Source organism: Triturus cristatus, chromosome 2_1 (assembly GCF_964204655.1).
Source record: "Triturus cristatus chromosome 2_1, aTriCri1.1, whole genome shotgun sequence".
NCBI lineage: Eukaryota > Metazoa > Chordata > Amphibia > Caudata > Salamandridae > Triturus > Triturus cristatus.
In genome coordinates this window covers 1,050,178,046-1,050,200,170 of record NC_140581.1, presented here as the reverse complement: position 1 = coordinate 1,050,200,170, position 22,125 = coordinate 1,050,178,046, and the positions used below count along the sequence as shown (strand labels likewise).

The following is a 22,125-nucleotide window of genomic DNA, read 5'->3' as shown; positions in this document are numbered from 1 at the left end:
ATGTTAACGCAGCCATCCGCCAAACTTTAAAAGCATTTTCAGAAATTTCTGTGATGACGGTTACAGTAAATGCAAGAGATGTCCACTGGCCTGGCAAACGTCTATAAATTTGATGGGTGGGTACCCCCTTAGGGTGACTAAGTAAATTCCCATCCTCAAAGTCTAAATCAGTCTAATTTATACCAATAAAATATCTTTACGAATAAGCCACACATAATACAAGTTAATAATATGATGTAAACACACTGTATATTGAATTCTTATAAATGAGAATTTACTAGTGAAATGAAAAGGGAAGTGAAAAGATCTAGCTTCAAAATAAGTGTACAATGCAAAAGGAAAACACGTATATTGTAAAATGTATTTTGCATACAAAGATTTGCAAACCATTTTTGTACACTTCTTTACTAACACATCATGGGCATCCATTGTCTGCATACAGAGGTACCAACTAGGGGTGGGCGGAATTTGCGAAATCCACTTTCGCAAATTATCGCAAAAATGTTTAAAATTATCGCAAACAAGCGGAAATATCGCGAAGAAGCGGAATTTTTTTCCCGCATGTTCGCGAGATTTCCTGCATGATTGCGGGTCGCCAACTTACCCATGTGGTTGCTCGCGGGCGCGGCCATCTTGTTTTGAGTTGTCTCGCGGTGCATGATCGCGAGAAGAAAGACGTGATCGCGCGACGCATGCCGTCACTGGGGGCGCGAACTGTCGCGAGACAGCACAAATGGCTAAAAACAATACAACATCTCATGGAGAACGCGACCGGATCAAGAAAACTTGTCGGCGAACGCAGGGATTCAGGTAAGGCAATCGCGCGCGCGCGAGAATGTATTATTTTACAGCGCGAGCAAGAAACAAATTATCGCCAAGCTGCAGAAAGCGGAAATTTTGACATTTTCGCGCTCTCCGCGGAACGCGAAAATGTCAAATTATCGCAATTTCCGCGAACGGAACGACATTTTTGCCCAGGCCTAGTACCAACAGTGGCGTAACGAAATCTGAGCCCCCCCCCCTCCTTTGCAAAGTACATGAAGCGGGTTACACTCTTCCCCCTGATCCAGTCAGGAACTCTGCGGACAGGGGCTCCCACCCGTGCACAGATCTGGAGTGGGGCGGTGGGGGGAGGGGCTGCAGGAGCAAATGTTATCGCACTTTGCTTTGCCATTTTGATATCCCTGGCTCTGCCCTTGCATCACCTGGCATGTGTTGATGCATTTCAAAATGTATTTTACACAAAACTGCACGATGTGAGAAATCGAAGTTAAGAAACAAAATGTGATTTTGGAACAACAAATTAGGTCAGCTGGGTAGTTTTTCTCTAATACACAAAGATTTCACCAGAAAACAAAGGTGTGAATGTGTCTTCAAGCGAGTATCCCTGTAGTACTTATACACCTTATTTGGGAATGCACTCCATCTAAAATGTAGCGCACAGAGACCCTTCCGCTCCTTTTCATGAGTGCAAAATGGCAGCTTGTGCTATCGAGCACCTTTGTTACTTTTGTGTAATAGTGTTGCTCTTCTACAAAACTCCTCTTTGGCGAGCTCAGCATTGCATTGTCTCGAAACCCTCCTGCACAGCGGTATCTCTGCCTCTCTGCGGTGTTACTGCCATCGCCTTGAAGGGGTGTGGATTACTCGGGTTGCCGTGTACAATACGCCTTCATTTTAGCAACGCCAGTGATACCAGAGGTATGATTAATGTGCTTGGAAAGAACAGCTGCAGCGCAGTTGCTGGAGTTTGCAAATATTAAACACCCCTGCGTCCACTTAACGGAGCCAGAACTGACGGCGCCTGCACTGCTTGCTGTCATTACGTAATTGCTTGTTGTTAAATTAATTCTGATGCAAAAAACGAGTGAGCATGTGTGCTAAGCAATATTCTGAAACATAGACGCTGGTAAACTGATTGTAAAATGAATTTCATAGGTTTCTTTAATGGAAATTCAAAACTGTTGAAATCTGATAAAATCCATCGGAACTGTAATAATAGCTGTATCTGTCAATCAACTTAATTTCTATCATATCAGCTTGTAAAAGTTTGAGCGCCACCTATCTGTATTTTAAAGAAACAGGCCATCAATTCAGGGTAACCCCAATGAGAGTAGTTGCCACTACATGGAGTAGTCCAACTTTAAACTGTTTGATGTTTGCCTACCAGCTTGTGGCAAAAGGTCTGGAAAGTATTCCTACAATCTCCTTCCACCGACAGCGAATGTGTGTTTGTTCTGGATGTTTTGTGGCAAGCTGGGGGTGAAGTGAATGTGGTGTGCTACACACTGCGGGGCAGGAATCCATCTTGGAACTTCTGTGTATGAGTAACTCACAAAATGGAGACAGGCGGTAAGCATGCTCAGTAAGTTTGTTGATTGAGGGTAGGTCTGTATCTATCAATCAAAGTTCTTTATTCGATCTCATAAAAACAGATCATAAAAGATACATCGCAATACAAACAAGAATTCATAAATAATTAGAACACGAACGACAAATACTTGTAAAAAGATATGTAAAATCGCAGACACAATATAATCGCTAGCGTCATAAAAATAGGACTATAAAACCACATCATTAAAACATCGTTGATTGATGCAGCTACAATGCACATTTTCAAAGGGAGCCAACTGCTTTACATGCAATGGGACAGTCTAACTGCTGCACACAAATCCAGTGGCACTCCACGCTTGCTAAACCTACATTTCTGCAGCACCGGTTATAAAAACCGTTTATTGAGTGGGAGATAACATTTGCAAAAAATAATCCAAAATGCAGGAAGGGTCTGGGGAGAGGTGTCATCACATGGGCATATGCATATGTCAGAGGGAGCAAACTGTCCTTTGGGGGAAACGGAACAGCCACCTAATAGAACCTAGTCTAAGTTGAGTCAACAGCATCTGCTCGCATGTGCCCGAGACCAGGTGCAAATAAAAAGCAGTCCCCGGCATAGTCTCAGCAGGCACTATTCTCTAACGGTGGGTTTCATTAGATCCCTACCCTCCCCCTGTGACCTTGTATGGGACAATAAACATTCCTTGACCCACCCTTTGTCTTTTTTGCAGATATCTTCGGGTTTCTCAAACATATGTGACCAACCTAAAACAAAAGTTGCCTCCATAATGTATTTAACCCAGGGAATTCTAGACCCATACCAAGAGGAGAGGCAATCTGTAATAATTGGGTGATTTTAAAACAGCCTCCTCATTCTGCCACATTAAATCCTCAGCAGCAAAGGGGCAAGACTATTCAGATCTTCAACGTACTCCAAGCCCAGCTCCTGATGTACATCAAAATGCGATGTAGAAAAAGGAACCCCAATACATGCCGGCACACTCTGTTATGCCCACCTCCATATAGTCCCATATCCCGAGCCATAGGTCAGAATGGGAAGAGACTTCCTCCTATATATCTCAAGTATAGGGACTATAGACCTTTTCCCTATAGCTGAAACTAGAGAAAGAATTGTCTGTAGGTCTGTAAATTTGTCTGGCTCCCTTTGAAGTGAGCCATGCCCCTGTAGCTGTTGAGTTGAGGCCGATTGGCATTAAATTAAAGTGCAAAGGTAGCTGCCTGGTATCTTTCTCCTTCCCCTTCATCAAAACTGTTCTTGCTGACGGAACTGTATAGTACCTGGCTGTTGTCATGGTCTCTTTTGCACTTTAGCTCTCATCCCCTACTATGGCACACCCTACCCCCCCCCCTTCTTGTTGACTCTAGAAATCAAACATGATAGTTGTGCCTGCCTATGTGGACCCAACCCCCCACCCCCCCCCCCCTCCTCAAGCTAGACATAACTTAAAATAGGACAGGGTGTTGAAATCCATATTTCCTTCCAGTTCACTGAATTCTTGTGTGTTTTTGGTTTTTTTGTGCAAACACATTCTCAAATTATTTATCAGTTTATGAACGAGAGTTTAACGGAACCACATTTTATTAAATATCGGCAGGAAACCTGTTCATCTTTCTTGTACCCCCTCTGTTTTGTCCACAAGTTCCCAGCCCAAAAGCAGAAGTCAAGTATACAGAGCCCACAAATCATTGTTCATTCCAGCCAGACGGATAATTCATGGCTCCACCTCTGCTTCAATGGGTTCTTGTTAACAAGGTGACCAGGTAGCTTTTTTTGTGATTCTGTTATATATTCCTATGTTTATCTTTTATTGGTTTGGTCACTTTTTCTGTGGTCTTACTTCACTATTTGACACAAACTGCAATTTCTATTTTGTTTTGCACAAAAGCACAGGGTACATATTCTGAAATAAATGAACGCAGTATGTAAACTTTTTATTTTAGGTATATGATATCGCACAGGAAGGGGCAGAGCTTTTTATGTACATAATTATTATATCTGCAGTCTCTCAATCATGAAGCATTGTACATAGGATACTATAGTGTTTAGGAAGGGTGATCAGGATATGACGTGAAAAAGATGTAAGGAATTTATAATGACATATCTGTCGTCAAAAACCTGTCATATATTACTTCCCATGCTGACAGCAGTGAAAGAAGTCTTTTTATATCAATGATCTGTTGATATTTATTTGTTCTCTTATTGACTTTAGTAATTGTGATAGTCAGTTGTGTCTTTTTTGTGTCCCTGTGTTGAACTCTTGTTGACCCAAGACAATTAGAGGAGCCATTCTTTCTTAGTTCCTGGCCAAGACGTTTAAAATGGTTCAAGTCCACATTGTCAATAATATTACAGCTTTACTGTGTGCTAGTTTGAGATTATGCATCTAAAATTGAATCTTGGCCCAGCAGATCAGAAGACATTCACCAATTATTATTTGACTTTCGATGTTTATAAGGTAGCGATATAGGAAGCTCACTGGTTTCCAAACTGACATATGTCAAAACCCTTTGATTCAGTGATCCAATATAGTCTGTTGTGTATTTGTACTTTTGTTGCCATTTTTAATATCTCCTATCTTGGTTTGTATTACTATTTAAAGCAATACAGGGGCATTGTACAAATGGTGTTGATTTTTTTAAAGTATTAACCACTCTGTTCTGAAACCATCTTCATTGTTGTGGTGCTCACGGCTGTTTCATTTATAGTAATGGGGTGTGTTGTGGTTCGGAGAGCACCTTTGCAGGGATCGAGGTCTTTACAGTAAAGAAGACCCATCATCTCTGCTTTTGCAATTTGCTGGCTGTGTTTGAGCAGTTTTTAAATGCCATTAGCAATGCCAGTGGGTCTGACTTTAAGGTGCTTGTGCATGAAAACACTGGCATTTTTAAATGCGGCTTTCATACATTGCATGCACAAATGCTGCTTATCACATCAAAGACTTTACCTATTCGCTTTGACATTGTTGGGGACAAAGTAGCAAAAAAAACTGCTTTCTCTATAGAATGCAGGTAGGCGATCACTATCTCAACGAGACAAACAGTGAGATGGTTGTGTACATTTCAAATGTAAAATAATCCCTCATGTATTCCATGCGAGCCAAAAGGAAGAATGGTGCCCCAAATAGCCAACATCATAATGTGAGTAAGCAATACTCCTCTGTGTCGAGTAAAGCCTCACTCTAAATATATATTTTACAGTCTTGGGACCTGAGTGAATTCTTTGTGGGGGGCGAATTCCGTTGCAATGGCAACGGAGTTTCCTCCCTGCCAAGACTGTGGTCCGCCCACCCAATTTAAATGCAGGCGGACCATAGTTTGACCATGGCAGTGAGAGAAGTCTTTGCCATTATCGGTCTCCAACAGCCCAACTGAGCAAGCACCATCAGACAGTTGGCTATATTTCCACCTACCTAATTTTGATGGGCGGACATATGGCCATTTTTCAATGCCCGCACTGCAAGGAAAAAAGTGGCAAGTAGTGGCACTGAAAAGTGCTCAATGCCCCCTCACAATTGAAGGAACCTCCCATGGTGAGGGGTGCATTTTTTTTCTATAAAAAATACTGCTTTGGGATTCTCTTTTTGAAAATAAACAAAACTTTGTAATTTTGCCATATGGCATTGTCAAGTTGATGGAGCCATACAATGCATTGGTAGAAATCACCTTGATGATGGTTCCTGCCAATGCTAGAAATACCCCCAGGAGTCTCTGGCTTTTCTAAAATTGTCTGTTGGCACCTCTGCTGGGAAAATAAAGTATAATATTCCATTGCCCTTGCGGTGGGCGGGTCAACTGCCAAAATTTAGATCAAGCCCTTGGTAACAGTTTGTCTCTGCTATGCCAAGCCAAACCTACAAAGGGAGGTGAGTTGTAAATCCTAGGGGATCGCTGCCTTGTGGAAGTGGGTGAACATGTTATTAAAGGTTACCATATGCTCACTGTCATATAGCGCACTGTTAAAGCTATTGCACCCTCAAAGTGATGCTGCAGCGCCCCAGAATACAAGTACTGGCATGCGTCTATGTTGAGAAAGATGTTGGCTGGTGTAACCAATATGAAGAGACCTGGGAGATGCGTTGAGGCTTGAAGTTCTCCAGTTGTGTTGCAGAAAACTTGATGTAGATCATGTGGTGAATGATTGGAAAGTAGTAATGAATGGTATACTTTGAGAGCAAGGCAAGCAGAGAAGATAACTGATTTTGGAAAGGCAGTGGTGAAACAGTGTTGAGATGGAAACCAAGAGTATACCAGCTGCATCATTTTCACAGTACATCGGTGGCACTCACGCTTGAACCATGCACAAGGGCTACCAATGTACGATGATAATGATGTAGTAGGTAAAAGGTCAAGTGTGAAGGGTCATGCCATGATGCATATCAGATAACGGTGTGGTTGGTAGTGTTTCATGATCAGCGTGAATCACAGGGAGTGTTGTATCTCTGTGGTTTATCCAATAAAAAGTAGGACCCAATATAGCTCTTTGAATCCTCTCCCAAACCCTAATATGTCTATTTAGTCAGTTGGATCCTTCATGAGAATCTTTGAGATCCCAATGTGAGTAGAAATGTGAGTACCCCAATCCCTCCTAACTTGGATTCTGGCATTTGCGGTGATACCACGCCCTTGACGTGTTTACCACATGGATAACTTCCACCAAGTAAAATATGTCCTCAGAAAACAACCCCAAATATTGAACTTTTTCAATGTATTTGTGGAAATTGGTGTAAAACCACTCGGTTCTGGGTATTTCACCTTTACTCAAAGGAAAACATAAAAAAGTGCAGTAATCACACATCTTAGATATAATGTACACCATGTGATAAATAATAACAAATATTGAATTACCGATTTGGTGTTCCTGTATTAATTATAATGAGAGCCTCTGTCATGTAGCTGAACACTGCGCTTTTCCTGCCTATCGAGGCTTTGAAAAACTATGCCTATATGTATTTATAGTTAATCCTGCCAACAACCAATCCACCAAGTGAGCAAGGGTGTCTAGTCACCAAAATACCAGTAGTAGCAGAAGTGACATCACATAAATTCCCTTTCACCCCGTGACATCACAGGAAGTGATATCACATGGTTTGGCATGAATCCTCCCAGGAAGTTTAACCTTAATCCCGATAACCTCACAATAACTGACAGTGCTGAAGTTAAGAATCGTAAGTGCACAATTATATAACAACATAAGTTACTAACATAGATAAATGTCCATTTGATATACCACCAGCATCTTAAATAGGGTACCGAAGCGATAGCAACATTACACATTTCTATTTTGTATTCTACGAATAGTTGTGGTTGTTGGGAAGAGGAAATATAGTGCCACTAAAACGCAAAATAACTCTAGGAAGCCAAACTATTTTATCCCTCGAAATCATGATTCAGTAGTTTCCCTAGTATAAACCTAAAGTATAAAATATATTGGAATATGATAGAAAGCTGCATAAAAACAGTTTTAAAAAACTTTATTGGTTTTGTCCACTTCTATTTCTGTGCTTGGACTAATTTTAACAATATTATTGACCTAAATTGTGCCGTGGCTTTGTGTATTGTAGAAGCACTCGTAAGTCTTTTTCTCTCACTACACAGCACATAGGTGCAGTTTACATTCAAAAACAATTTTCTGTATGTTCACAAAAAAAAATCGTTAACATCTTGTTTAATAATGTGTATTTAAAGTTTCATTTTTTTAAATTGGTCAGCATAGTATACAAAGAAATAAAGATGACATACTTATTTTTGCTTGTAAGACACAGCAAATAGGGCTTTACTCAGTTCTGATATTTGGAAATATTTTTGCTACAACCTAACAGGTGGTGGATTCTGCACTGCAGCCGTAGCAGCCGAATGAACAATTTGCTTTGTAAAACTTAAAAGATTAAAAGAAAATTGAGCAAGCGTGTTTTTCCTGCCGTATACTTGTTTGTTTTCCCAAGCTAAGAGCCCCCGTTTTCAGTGCACACCACAGCACCATTTGCATTCTGTTCTTTGCATTGCCTTTGCCACCTCTGATCCCAGGGGCCACGATGGCATTGAAAGTGTTGCAAATGACAAGCAGCTGCCACAGCTGCAACCACTAAATTACATCGATGCAAGTTAGCCCTACTTTAAGGGGTTTGATATAAAAAGGGAAGTGAGGGAAGTAAATAAAAAAAGGAGAATGACATTTCTGTGCCCTCTTGCATACCATTTCTCTTTTATGATTGCTTGAGATATGTATATTTTTTTTCCTAGCGCCATTCTTCTCGGCAGAGTTTGTACCATACCTAAAAGCAGCTGAAAGCGACCAGGGGTTACCTGAGCTCCTGTCTGGGTGGGATCTGGCCTGGCAGTTGAGGTCAGACTGTTTTCATTGGAGCAGGGCCAAGGCTGATTTGCATATGGCTGGTCTTGTTAGAACAGAGGCCTTCAATCTGTGGGACACGACCCGCAGAGGGGTCGTGGAGTCATGGGAAGGAGGTTGCGCATTCCCCAGCTTCACTTGTCCCTGCCATCCAAAACATTTGCTTTCCTTCTTAGGTCTCGCCTGAGCCAGCGCATGCGCTGTGCTCTGGTGAGACTTTTATTAAGGGCTTCAGAAAATGCTTCCACTGTGGCCTAGAGCTTGCGTGCATGTGCGCGGGCGCGCGCTTACGAGCAGAGGCTTTCCTCGTCATGCTCATTAAGTGGCTGGCTCCCAGCGCGCGATTACTTTTACTTTTGCGTCCGTCAATGCTTGTTAGCACGTGATATTGTCACATTGTTTCAGTGTTTCAAGGCACGTAAGCTCGAGGCAAGCTTATTATATTTATTGACAGACTTGAAACGTTTGCGGCCCCATGTGTTTCCACGTACATATAAATGTCTTTTTGTTGTTGCAATGTTTTGTTATGACTTTAAGCTTTGTTTATTGGATATGTTTGGGAGGCGCATGTTCACAATTTTTATCGGACATTGTTGGTAGGTGTGTGACTTTCTTTTCGCCCAGGGCGGTGAGATCCTGTGTTTCATTATTATTGCAAGATCGTAATTTGCAAATAACTAACAAATGTTGAGCCGATACCGAGGCTCGAACACTGGCCCCCAGTTCTTAAGTCTGCAGTTCTAACTTCTAAACCACAGCCTCTCCATCTATGGATAGCAAATTGGAAATTGGACAACTGATTACATGCTTTATTTTTCTTCCCTGTTTACTTACTTTTGTTACAATGGGGCACCCGGGTGCCGCCATTACAAAAAAAGGATATGTATAAAAGGAAAAAAACGTCTGGCCGCCATTTTTTCCCTATTCGTTTACTTTCGTTTCAATTGCTGTACCCATGCTTTAGCTTGAAACATTTGAAGCTAAAGCACGAGTGCCGGGATTACTTCAAAAGTAAAGAAATAGAAAAAAATGCACATTTTCTTTTTCCTTTCTTTTGAAGCAATCCCGGCGTGCCGCCATCTGCATTAGGATAGTGGGGTGCCGCGTGATGCTTGTTTTGTCTTTCTTTTTTCCCCGGGGGCGGCAAGATCCCGGTTTATTTGTAATTGCAAAATCGTAATATGCAAATAATTAATAAATGTTGAGCCAATGCCGAGGCTCGAACACTGGCCCCCAGGTCTCTAGTGGGCAGCTCTAACCGCTAAACCACAGCCTCTCCATCTATTGATAGCATATTAGAAATGGGAGAACTGATTACATGCTTTATTTTTCTACCCTGTTTACTTACTTTTGTTGTAATGGTGGCACCCGCGCGAAATAGAAATAGAAAAAAATGCACATTTTCTTTTTCCTTACTTTTGAAGTAATCCCGGCACTCGCGCTTTAGCTTCAGATGTTTAAAGCCAAAGTGTGCATGCCACCATCAGCAATTAGGATAGTGGGGTGCTGCGTAATGCTTGTTTTTACAGCTATGGAAAAAACGTTCTCATTCTTTTCTGGGTGCAGCGTGCTTGGCATCTCTATCGCGCAAGCTCAATTGCTGTCATTCAGAGATCCTTAAATACTCTTAGTTGCAGGGTGGAGAGAGACACGGGGTCCTGGAGCGGTAATGTAATTGTAGGACAGCAGAAGGAGATCACTTGATTTGCCCAGGATCACACAATGTACAAGTATGCGTTGAAGTCAGTCTCCGAGTTCACTTTGGATAAACAATCCACCACACGGGACTCGTCTTCCACCGCGGGACTGGTTACTGGACGGGGGGGGGGTCAGAGTGACTAGTCCCTTCCGTGAATTCACTTTGTTGCTCCTTTTAGCTTTTATATATCGGGTTACACCATTGACACAAGCGGAAAACACACTTGAGCAATCACTTCTTGATGCATCACAGATTCCCCGTTACACTCAACTTACAGGGGAACATAACTGGCCCAACATTCAAGAGCCCTAATTAATCAGATTTTGCCACACTGCATCGCTGTTACCCATACTGCTCTGGTTAATTAGCTTTTTTTTCTTAATTGACAATAGGCCATGGCAGAAGCATTGTATGCAGATCGGCCTGGAGTAATATACTATTTTTTTTACTAGAGATGAGAGGGTGTCATGATCCACTCAAAGCCTCCCGTGAGCCAAGGCCTTCCCTACACCCATGGTTAGAAATAGCACGATTTCTGGCACATCTGCATACATAATATATAGTACTCTTTATTGATATTAATTACATTGTGGTACCTTTTGTGATCTATTTCTGATACACCAAGGCAGCACAAGTACTATTCAATGTGTAAACACAATAAATATAAAATATGTAGGTAGAGGTTATAAACTTTACAACATGTGGTTTTGTGACATTCTGCAGCTGGTTTCTGGAGTTTAGTCTGGCGGGGATACTGGGTGGATGAGAAGTGGGGCCCTGCTTTGGATCTGCAAAGTCTTGTGTATTCTCTTTACAGAGGCTTGAATAACACTGAATTAACATGCATAGATCTTCCACCAAATTGTTAAAAATAGAGTTTCATGTTTGCCATCGTTGACTGGAGCGCGAGTTATAAATGCTGCACATCTGCTATAGGGGAAGATAGGGTGGGTGTAAAGGAAGGATGCTGCTACTGACCCTTTACATGAACCCCCTGACAGCTTGTGTGACCTTGGCTGATACGTTAAAGGTCCAGTGCAGTCAAATGCTTTATTTAGATACATTCTTTGTATGTAAAGTTCCCTCTCTCTTTGTTGAGGTTGTTTTTAAAGGTGTATCTTCCCCGTTTCATTTTCAACATTCTTTAAATTACAGGGACTATGCTATTTTCGGCATGAAAATGTCCTATATTTCACTTAGACTTTAATGGATGAAGTCTGACTACTATGTCTTTAACCAATAATAATTAAAATCCTAACCGTGATGTTAATAACCATGATAATAAATGTTATAAAGCCCTCACATACCCACAGAGATAAGCAATGACTTAGAAGGAGGCCAGATGTTGAATTTATTTCAGGAAAGTAAACTTTATTCTTGCCCTACCTGAATTGCTTTCTGCTAGTCAATATTATGTTCATATTAATATACCCTGGTTTTATATGTAAAGCTTTGTACAGATTGTCACTTTATGGCACTGTGAATGACAGACGTTTGTTTCACTCAACCCATTGCTGCTCGTTCAATTGACCTCGAAAGAATGAAAGGGTGAGTTGGTCCTGCTGGGATTCAAACATGTGATGTGCAGGGGCCCGAGTGCACTTAGGTGATTTCACACATTGGGTGCGACATGGCAAAGTTAAAGCATTTATAATGTAGTTTCAGGCTCCTGACACTGGACCAAAATGTCCTTGATGACACTGTATTGTCTGCTAACATAATGAAAGGGATGGAAACAAATAAGGTTTGCTTCAAGCTAAGTTTTACTCCCGGGCATTAAAGGTAAACCGATTTCACACCATCACTGCTGTGTTTACTTCGCAAATGGGAAAAAATATAAGGTTAGATATGTAGCTGTTAAACACTTTATTTACAACATTTTGATTTACTACCATCCTGTTTAAACGCGTTTGTCAGCAACGCTGCCTACCAGCAGCACCAGAGCAGAGTGCGCTTAAGAGGTTGCCTTAATTGCAAGACCACGTCACACATGGATGGACTTCTTTCTCCATTTCTCTTTGTACCTGTCTGTAAAAGTCTCATTGTCTCTGCCCTTGTCTCTCCTTCCACTTCTTTTTATTCTGTGCGTATCTCAGTCCCTTTTTGAATTTCAGTCTCTCTTAATCTCAGTGCCAGTTTCTCTTCCTCGCTTCCATTCTTTTTTCATCTCTGTTTATCTTTATTCCTCCTGTTTCTCCCTTTCTGTGCCATTGTCCTTTTCTTTCGTTGCCAGTTATTTTGCTGTGTCTCTCCTACTCACTCTGTATGTTTCAGTCTTTGGACATTTTTGCTTTCATAACTTCTCTTTTTCATCATTCTGTCTTTATTGTGCCGTTTCCATTTTCCCCTCTATTTTCTTTTCACATCAGTTGTCCCCTTTCCTCAGATTCATTCCGTCTCCGTTTCATTTTCCTCCGTTCTCTAGCATCTTTTCTGTTTCCATATTATTTCCTCTTTCATTCCTTTGGTAGGTAAAAAACATTGGTATTTACAACGCCAATATCTCTAACTCTCACAAATGCGAGACCAATTTGCATTGCAAATGCTTGTTGGAAAAAAAAAACAGCCGTCCTGGGAGTGTAAAGGATGGTTGGGAGCGGTTCTGGCTTTAATTGATCAAATCACTCCAAGCTTTGTGATGACAAAGGTTATTTTTTGAGTGGTAGTGCAAAGAGTTAACAACTGGGCTGGGAAGGGCTTGCTTTTAATCTTAACTGCATTTACACAGCCCTTAGTACCCCTAAAGAGGTGTTGAAGGGGCAGTTATGTAAAAAAAGAAATTACATTACATAGCTCTGATATTACCAAAATCTACATTTTGGAAGCACCATTTCATAGTAAAACTATTTGCACGTTTTGCAGCATTCTATCTTATACTGTGTGTAATGCAAGTATGACATATTCACAGTGCTTTCTGTCATAGGCTGTGACTTCGTAGCACGAAAAAAACACATCGCTATTCTCCAGTGCTCCAATCAAGATTTAATTCTGTGGCTCTCTCGTTACACACAGACCTCTGCAGTGCATTAACTAATAGAGGTCTTATACTGTACTACAGTGCGTTTCCCACTGAGTAACCACCTTTTAAATGTATTTTTCATTTACACTGCCCATTACATTTTTATATAGATACCTGATGTTGAAAGACCTAAAAATGTACAGAATGTTTTAGGGCTTTTTTTATGAGAGGCTTGCATTGTCAGACCATCACTTTTTTTACGCTCCAGTGGCAAAAGTGTGAGGCGGTGCAAAGTCACCATGCGTGGCTTTGCATGGCCTCATAGATATGGAGTAAGACGTAGCAGCACAAGTCACTGCATTGCCTTATTCTGCATCAAGGAGGTGTTCCATGGGCTTTGAGTGGGGTTCCCATGCAACACCCATTGATTTTGATGCTGGCCCATATTTACAAAATCACGTAAAACTGTGGCAGCTCCAAAAACAGACGCCTCCCCAGAGAAGGCATAATGTTTTCATTTCTCCTCATTTTTTCCTCTTTCCATGTGTGCTGCATTCTGCAGCTCACATAGAAAGAGGAACACGCCTCTTGGCATTGTTTTTGTGAAGCAAGGTGCCCCTTCCTGTAAAAAAAACAATCCTGCGTGTGTTAATTTATGCGCCAACGCAAGGGAAAATGACAGGAATACACTGTATTTCATAAATACTGTGCATTCCTGCCTTTTCACATTGGCGTAGTGCAGCGCAGTGAGATTTGTGGTGCTGCCCTATGCCAATTCCTCATAAATGAAGCCCTTTGTTTTTAGTTACACCTTTGACTACACCCCCACGCTCACTGACCTTTGGTGTGCTAAACACTGTTTAATAATATTTCCCAACCGTAAAAATGATTTGCAGTGGGAATAGGGGGCGTTTATGGTTGTCGATGATGAGAGGTAAAACGTTCTAGAAATTTTTGTCAGAAGTGGGTCCTTGCGCCTAAAAAAGTTTGACAAGGGGGTCTTGCATCAAAAAGTTTGAAGACCTCTGCCTTAGAAGGACATAGTGGGGGGAAAACGATGAACTGGGATGGGGCCCAAGTGATCGCTGGTGACAGAGAATAACTCAACCATTCATTCTATAGCCTGTTTGGCATGGGTAAAGGATCAATAATTAATCCTACAGAAGCCTCTTAATCAGTCAATATTCAGCATCTCCTACTCTTGTTTGGTCTGCTGTGAAGCCTCTACGTGAGCCTACGGGTCCCTTTCTTGGACCATAGATGGGATGTGGATTTTGTTTTTTCAGTTCAAAGAGGTCAAGATCTACGTCTTCTTAAAAGCCGTGCTAAAGGGGGTGACTTCTGGACCACAGATTATTATGCATGATCTCCAGATTGTAATGCAATATTCCTCAAACTGAAAAACTCCACGCTTGCTCAATTTTCTTGCAAAGCAAATTGTTTATTCAGCTGGAACGGCTGCAGTGCAGAATCCACTACCTTTTAGGTTATTGTAAAAATATGTCCAAATATCAGAATTGCCATCTGCCGTATCTTATTTGCAAGAATGAGTATATCTCATCTTTCTTCCTTTGTTCGTTAAGAACCACTCTCTCAAATGCTTCAAAGCAGTGCTTAATTTGTAAAATAAATAAGTGCTGGGGCGTAAGTTATGCTCAGAATCCCATGGCTGGTGCCATTGATGGCTGGTGCTATTGAAGGTCGGGGTGCTAAATGCTGCGTAAACTTGATTCCATCTCATGTCTCTTTAATCCGCTCCTAGACAATCCCTTCCCCTTCACCTCATTCTTGTATGCTCCTGCGTTCTCTCTTTGTCACAGTTTTTCTGTCTTCCTCTTCCTCCTTTTTTCCCCTTGTGTGATTTCCTCTCTCCAGGTCAAAGTCACATCAGTAAAAATAGGTGCTGGTCTACATGGTCGGCCCCTCCTGCAACCACTGGATCAAAGGCACGATCATTAAAGAACGTGATGATCAAATCACCGACTGACGTATGAGTAAAATGTGCATGATCACTGTTAAAGGCAATATTGAGCGTGCATTCAAAGATGAGACGCGACAACATTTCCAAAACAAAGGGGAGCCTACGTTTTGCCATTACTGACAGATTAACATGACTGCTTTGTGCAATTGCAACTGTAATTTAAGTGTGAGATCTCACCCTCTGTCACACAGACCTAAATTACATTCTCACACACGGAATGCAAGGTTGCTAAATTTAAATCGTGTCGAATGCATGCTTCTGACACTACACATTCAGAAAACAATCACCTAGCGTGTGATTAACAACTAATGCAATTAATACAGGACTCATGGGAATGTTGACAAAATATGCGTTCAAAGGACACTAAGTGACAACAACGAGATGAGAAAATGGAAATGATGGAAACTAGGGAGGAAATGTGTCCCAGATCTAAAACACCAGCAAATATTTATCACTATATTGCAGGCCCGCACCCCTTTCACCTAAGATCTGCACCCACTGTACTAAACACACTTAAAATGGAACTCGACACCGACTGCAGCACATCCTGCGCAAATAAAGGAAATCTTAAAATGTCTTCCTATGCCTGCAGCCTCCAGTGTTCCTCACAAAGGGGCATCTACCAGTCATCACAACATGAGCCTTGACCGTCCTCTCACCAGAGCACCCCTTGCTCCATCCCCTTACTGCCAGCCATTCTCTGCCCTACTAGGGTGAGCTTTCCCTGCGGATCCTCTCCCACCCTGCTTACTTGCCATGGGCATCTTACCACAGGTTCCCTTGTGCTGGCCTTGTCTGATCCAGCTGCACACCATCTAGACCCTCAGGCCCATCTTTCCTTTCTGCAACCCGCTCTAGTCCAGCTTCTCTTTCCATGACCACCTCGCGACATCTGTGGTGGTTGCCACTGCCAATCCATCCCCTTCTTCAGTAAGCGCAGCAGCGAGTCACTCCGATAATGTCCATGGTCATCCAGGATTGGGAAAATCTAGTGACGGGAATATTACAGAGCGGGAGGAAGGAATGAAGCAGGTCAAGTGATTTGAATGGGTGCACCTCTTCTTCCAAATGCCCTGATTTCGAGATGTGAAGCTTTGCTTCATTACACCAATAGCTCTCTTAATGGCGCATTGTATTGTGATGTGTGTGCCGTTTCCACGTTATAGTATTGCATCAACAACCTTGTCTTCGATTGAATAGCTTGGGTTGCCTGTTGGAGAAGAGCAGGATGGCGAGCTCATCCTGTGTGGTATCCGCAGACGAGTTGTGAATTTAACTAGGACCTGAGAGGGTCAGATATGGGTTGGAACAAACCAGTAGACAACGATGGGGAAACCCAGCAGCCTGCCGGACCTGGGTCAGATCAGGTGCAAAAGAGAATTGGTCCAAACGGGATTGATTAAAATTGAAAACTCTTTAGCACCCAAAAGCAACAGATAATCACAAGAAATTAAGTTCAGTTCCATGATTTATATTGTATTGTTCACGTCTCAATCAAGTAATACAACAACTTATATAGGTGCTCCAAACCAAGTGAAGAGAAACAAGTGCTCAATGGAGTGCTTGTGAAAGGATGGGGGTAAGGATAAGAGTGCAAATAATTACATTTTTAACAAAAAATGATAAATGAACCTGTCTAACAATGCATTATTAGTTAACTAATATAATTCACAGTTGCAAGACATAAAAAGTGTTGGAACAAAGCAAGGGTGGGGAGAGTGGTGAGATGAGTAGAGCACTTGTGGTGAGAAGAGTAGGAGCGTGCACTAGCCAAAGCAATGGGCTGCAAAGGGAGAGCAATTTTCTTTCTGTAGGTCCTGGTCCTGCTATGGCAAAGGTAACAAGAAGGTTGTAGGCCAAGTAGTAGGGAACAGTCACTGCACAAGCAGCAATGTGGCCTAACGGGTAGAGTGGTCGACCGCGTAGCTGGGGAACCAGGGTCGAGCCTTGTCAGGGACCCTCAACATCTTGTGGTTCTGGGAAAATCACTTAATCTCCCCGTTCCTAAAAATTAATGTGTCCATCTGTAATGCAACGGCTGCTCATGTAAAGCGCTCTGATACCTTCGGGTTGAGTTTGCGTTGTATAACACCCCCCCCCCCCCCCTCAAAGAAATTAAAAATTAGGGAGCCAAGGAAACAGTAGATAAGATAGGAATGTTAAAGAAGCTATACTTGAGGTGGTAAGCTTGGCACAAGTATGATCAGGCAGCCTGCCACAGGAAAGACAGGGCAGCTGGGTGCAAGGAGACAAAGTTAGCTGAGAGCAATACATCAAGGTGTGGGGGGGAGCAATGCATGGAGACCAGCACGAGAGATGTTGGTGAGAAGGATGCTTTGGGTGAGAACTACATTGTGTGCGTTTGTATGTATGATATGTTGGCTCAGGTCTTTTCAAATTACGTATTCAGTCTTTTGTCACACACGCAGCATTCTGTTCCTAAATGAGGCTCAAAACTGCAGTCCTAATTAGATATCAGACAATAATTACATTAATATGAAATAAATTACATTTTTAATTTTCCCAACAAGATATTTTGGTGTGATGCAGACAAAGTTTGACTTCTTGGGTTTTGGGGCATGTAAAATGATCATCTTTTTTTAATAATCATAACCGTGCATTATTATTATTACATTACCAATTAAATGCGCTAAGCAATTCATGTGCAAAGAATAGCTTTTATATATAGACCCACCTAAAGAGTCTAAATGAGAAGACTGGAACGTTTTGCTTTGTAAGACAAATATTTTCACTTAAGAAGAGTCTCCCCTTATGTTGTAACTAAATCTAGAAACTATGCACACACCAGTCCTTCATAAGCATATTGCTGTTTGTCATTGCTTTATTTCACAATCTGCCTTTAAGGTGTCAATGCAGCATGTTTCAGTAGTCTAATGGTCACTTTCTAGGCGGTTCTGAGGTTTCTTACTGAGGCTAGAAGCGGTTCATGTGTCAGCATTAAAAAGTTTTGTTTGATGGGTGGATGGTGGGGGCTGTACCAAATTGCTTACATGATATGCCAATGTTTTGGGGCAGGTGTATGCTTTTTTCACAATTTTTGATTCAGCATTTGGAAGGTTCATTTCTTTGTTCCCAATGTACATCAATAAAAGATTGGGCTTTTGTCACTTATTGTCAGGACATAAAGCTGGTCATTCGACACATGAAATCCTTGGAAATCGGGATTTTTCCTGAAATGCAGTTGCGTGTCACAATATCATATATAGAAATATAATCTGTAGTAAATAGTCTGTTCTAATATTGTTTTCCAAAATATCATCCCTCTGGGTGTAGATTTCTGTTATTACCACTATGCAGTAATACTCTTTTAGACGGTATTTAGGGCACAATATTTATGTCAGATGATATTCTGACAAGTAGTTTCTGGCACCACAGCATGAATGAGACGGCACTTTAAATAGGCGTCTCATCACTGAGCGATTTGGGGCTACACTAGCCCTTCTCCACATCAGCCACTTGGGATACCAGCATGAACACTGGTTACAGGACTCCCCCTTACATCTAAAACAGGCACAAGTGTTGAAGGAGACCTTTGTGGCCAGGCATGTTCTTGCTGATGCATCAGTCACTTCTGTGATGTGAGTTTGGACGACAACTCTAATAAAAAAGGCTCACTTTAGAGTCCACCTGGGAGAGATTCGATGATCATCCAGCGATCTTGGATCTTAGTCTCTCAGCATCCGAGATCATTAGATTCTACATCATCAAGAAAGTCTGAAAGAGTTTCCTGCCGATTTGGTAATGATTTCAAATGGTTTTATTGGACTCTCCATCACCCATCCCTAAGGAAATTTCTGGTAACTTTCCAAATACCTTTCTCCCCTCAACACCAAGATTATGGAGAAGTATTGCTTGTCATCTCAAAGGACCGTACTTGTCTCCTCCCTTTGCTGATATGTTTAAAATATTTTTTCCATTGTTTCCACGGTATAGTTAGCTCCCCTGGTGTTGCTTAGAAAGGGGGTGGAGAAGACATACTATGATCAGACAGAGTACCTGCAAGAAAATAGACAAAATAACAATTTAAAATAACAACAATTTAAAAAAACAATTTAAAGTAAAAATTTAAAATAAAAAGTCCAAACAATAAATTATCATCTTTCTTCTTTATAGAAGGTTTCTGTTCCAGTTATTCAATGTTGTAGTCTTTATTTCATTAGTTCAGTTCCTTGTTTTGTGTAAAGAGTTCCAGAATAAATGTACATAGCCTAGGAAAAGGTTTGTACTGAGTATTCTTATCCCAATTTGCGTAAAGTTGTATTATATTTCTTCCTTTAAAGTTGTTCTTTTAAGATCCTTTAATCAGCTTGAAGAGTGCGATAAGTCTTGTTTTCAACATTTCACGCAATCATCACAGTTGCCAAGATTGAGTAGCTCGCGTTTTTCCTTCAACATTTCACCCTCAGCTTGAAAAACGCAATCATCACAGTTGCCAAGATACAATGGCTCGAGTAGCTCGTGTAGAGTTAACCAAACTCAGAGCTTGAAGAAACCGACGCATGCAGGAGCTCGAGGAATGCGGTCACCAGGTTACGGTAGAAAGAGGAAACTGACGCATGCATGAGCTTGAGGAATCCAGTCGCTAGGTTACACTAGCACGAGATAACAGATGTGTGCTGGAGTTTGACCTGGCATTCCTAGTTTACCCGAGGTGGAGGCAACTGACACGTGCAGAGGCACGAAGAATGAGGTTGCTAGGTACCCACAGCTCAGAAAAACGGCACGAGCAGAAGCGCGTTGATAGTAACAGCCCAAAAAAAGTAAATGACTCAATATCTTGCTTTTCTATTCCAAATAGACGCGTAAACACCCAAATCACAGGCAAGATTAGGGTAATCCGTTAGTAAGAAACATAAAGGTTGTACTCACGATGACCTTGCTTCAAGGTCCTTAAATAGAATTATCATAAATATTACAGGGGTGGATGCCGGTACCTGCCCCTTGCACAGGAACTCGTCGCCATGAAAAGAAGAGTCTCCTGAGGTTTCTTTAAAGTCGCAGTTTATTACTTTTGGCATCTCCAGCATAGAGCAACATCCATCATCCTTCGGTGCTCTCCAACTGACCTTTAATAGAATCCTCATAAAGAGAATCTCATAGAGTAGAAGTCAAAGCATTCCATGACATGTCCACACGTAGGTGGCATAGACACAAGGAGATGATGGACAGAGTGCTGAAACTTTTCAGACGCACACCCTCAGTCACAAATCTGGGTTGAATCCAGGATTCGGGGTAACATGATTTGCATATGGCTGGATCTGAACTGGGTTGGCGAAGTGAGCTATAGAACGATGATGGATTCAACCCAGATCTGTAACTGGGGTTGAGTGTCTGAAAACTTTCAGCACTCCGTCCATCATCTCCTTGTGTTTGCTTTGTTCACCCTAAGTTGGCAGGGAATGCCCAGAAGTGAGTTCCTTGCTCTCTTTGTCACTGGATTCAAACTAGCCTGGCTGATGAGGGGTGTTACCCCGAAACCGGTCCCAGGATGCTTGTTTCCAGTCCAGGGAAGACCGGTAATAGTATTTGATACGTTTCTCTCTAAATTGTAATTGTGTGTCAATTCATGAATATAAAGTGAATAAAATGTGTAGCTTGGATTGAAAAGCAATAACTTTTTTTTTGTTTATCTCCTCTTTTCATAAAGTATATTCGGTGCTGTACGAACGGGTGCTTACATGCTGTACATTCTGATGACCAAAGGGCTGAAACAGTCTGTTTGTGACCAGAGCTTCTATAACGGACCTGTCAGCAAATTCTGGGCTTATGCATTTGTGCTAAGTAAAGCACCTGAGCTAGGTGAGTATTTTTTTTTTTTACTTTTGTTTTACTAAGTGTGCATCTCTAACGGGAAATTACTGTAGCAGCAGAACGCCTACAGTATTTATAAATTCTATGAAAAAGCACTTTTTAATGTCCCTGAACCTTAGGGATATTAAAGCCTCAAAACGTTTCTCAGAAATCTTGACAGATAACACATCTTCTGCGGGTGCCTACCTTTCTGCAAACTTGCAGTACATGTGTAGACTATAACCCTTTCTCCCAGCATTTGAGTATCATTACATTCCTATAGGAATTGCTAACCTCTAGTTTCACCCTGTGTGAATCTAGTACTGAACCTTGCATTTTAGAAGTGTTGTAATATAGTATAATAGCCTGCTGCCGACGGCTATACTGATTGTTAAAGGCCTTGAACCTTCATAAAACTTGTGTGTTGACTTTTAACCAGGGCGGCCTGTGCGTGTAAGTGCGGTGTGGGGAGGGAGTTAACAGGTAAAGAGGGACAATTACATTTAAAAGAAAGAAAACCACTTACCTTGCGCTTGCCGCATCGTGACTCGGCGTTGCGGCGAGCTCAAGCTAAGTGGTTTTCTTTTTTTTAAATTTAATTTTCCCTCTTCGTTTGTCCTCTCCTCCCCGACCGCCCACCACTCTTAACTGTATGGGCTGCTCCTGCTTTTAACAACCGGTATAGCTTGTGGCAGACGCCTATAATGTTATTAGGACATACCACCCACTAAAGATGGAATGTTTCAAATTAAAGAGTGAGAAACAGAAAAGAAAACACTACAATGTTGGCGCAAAAGGTCTATACAAACCATTATTGTCCATGAGCATCCCCATTGCCTTCAAGGGAGTTTTAAAAATTCTAATGTTCTAATTGGCAGTGGATTTAAGAGGGTGGAAATACTGGTAACCTGTAGAAAATAATACGTGCTTCGTATTACTGCACGTTCTCTCTCTTTCTCATCTTTTTCCAT

At 41.6% G+C, this 22,125-nt stretch overlaps 1 protein-coding gene across 1 annotated transcript in view; it reads left to right on the top strand.

The window, feature by feature from the left end:
* ELOVL6 (ELOVL fatty acid elongase 6) overlaps positions 1-22,125 on the top strand; it is a 171,113-nt gene that overhangs the window by 121,043 nt on the left and 27,945 nt on the right. Inside the window, exon 3 of the mRNA XM_085635680.1 lies at positions 21,012-21,163. Within this exon, the coding sequence (XP_085491806.1) occupies positions 21,012-21,163 (152 nt within the window). The remainder of the gene's footprint in view (positions 1-21,011; positions 21,164-22,125) is intronic.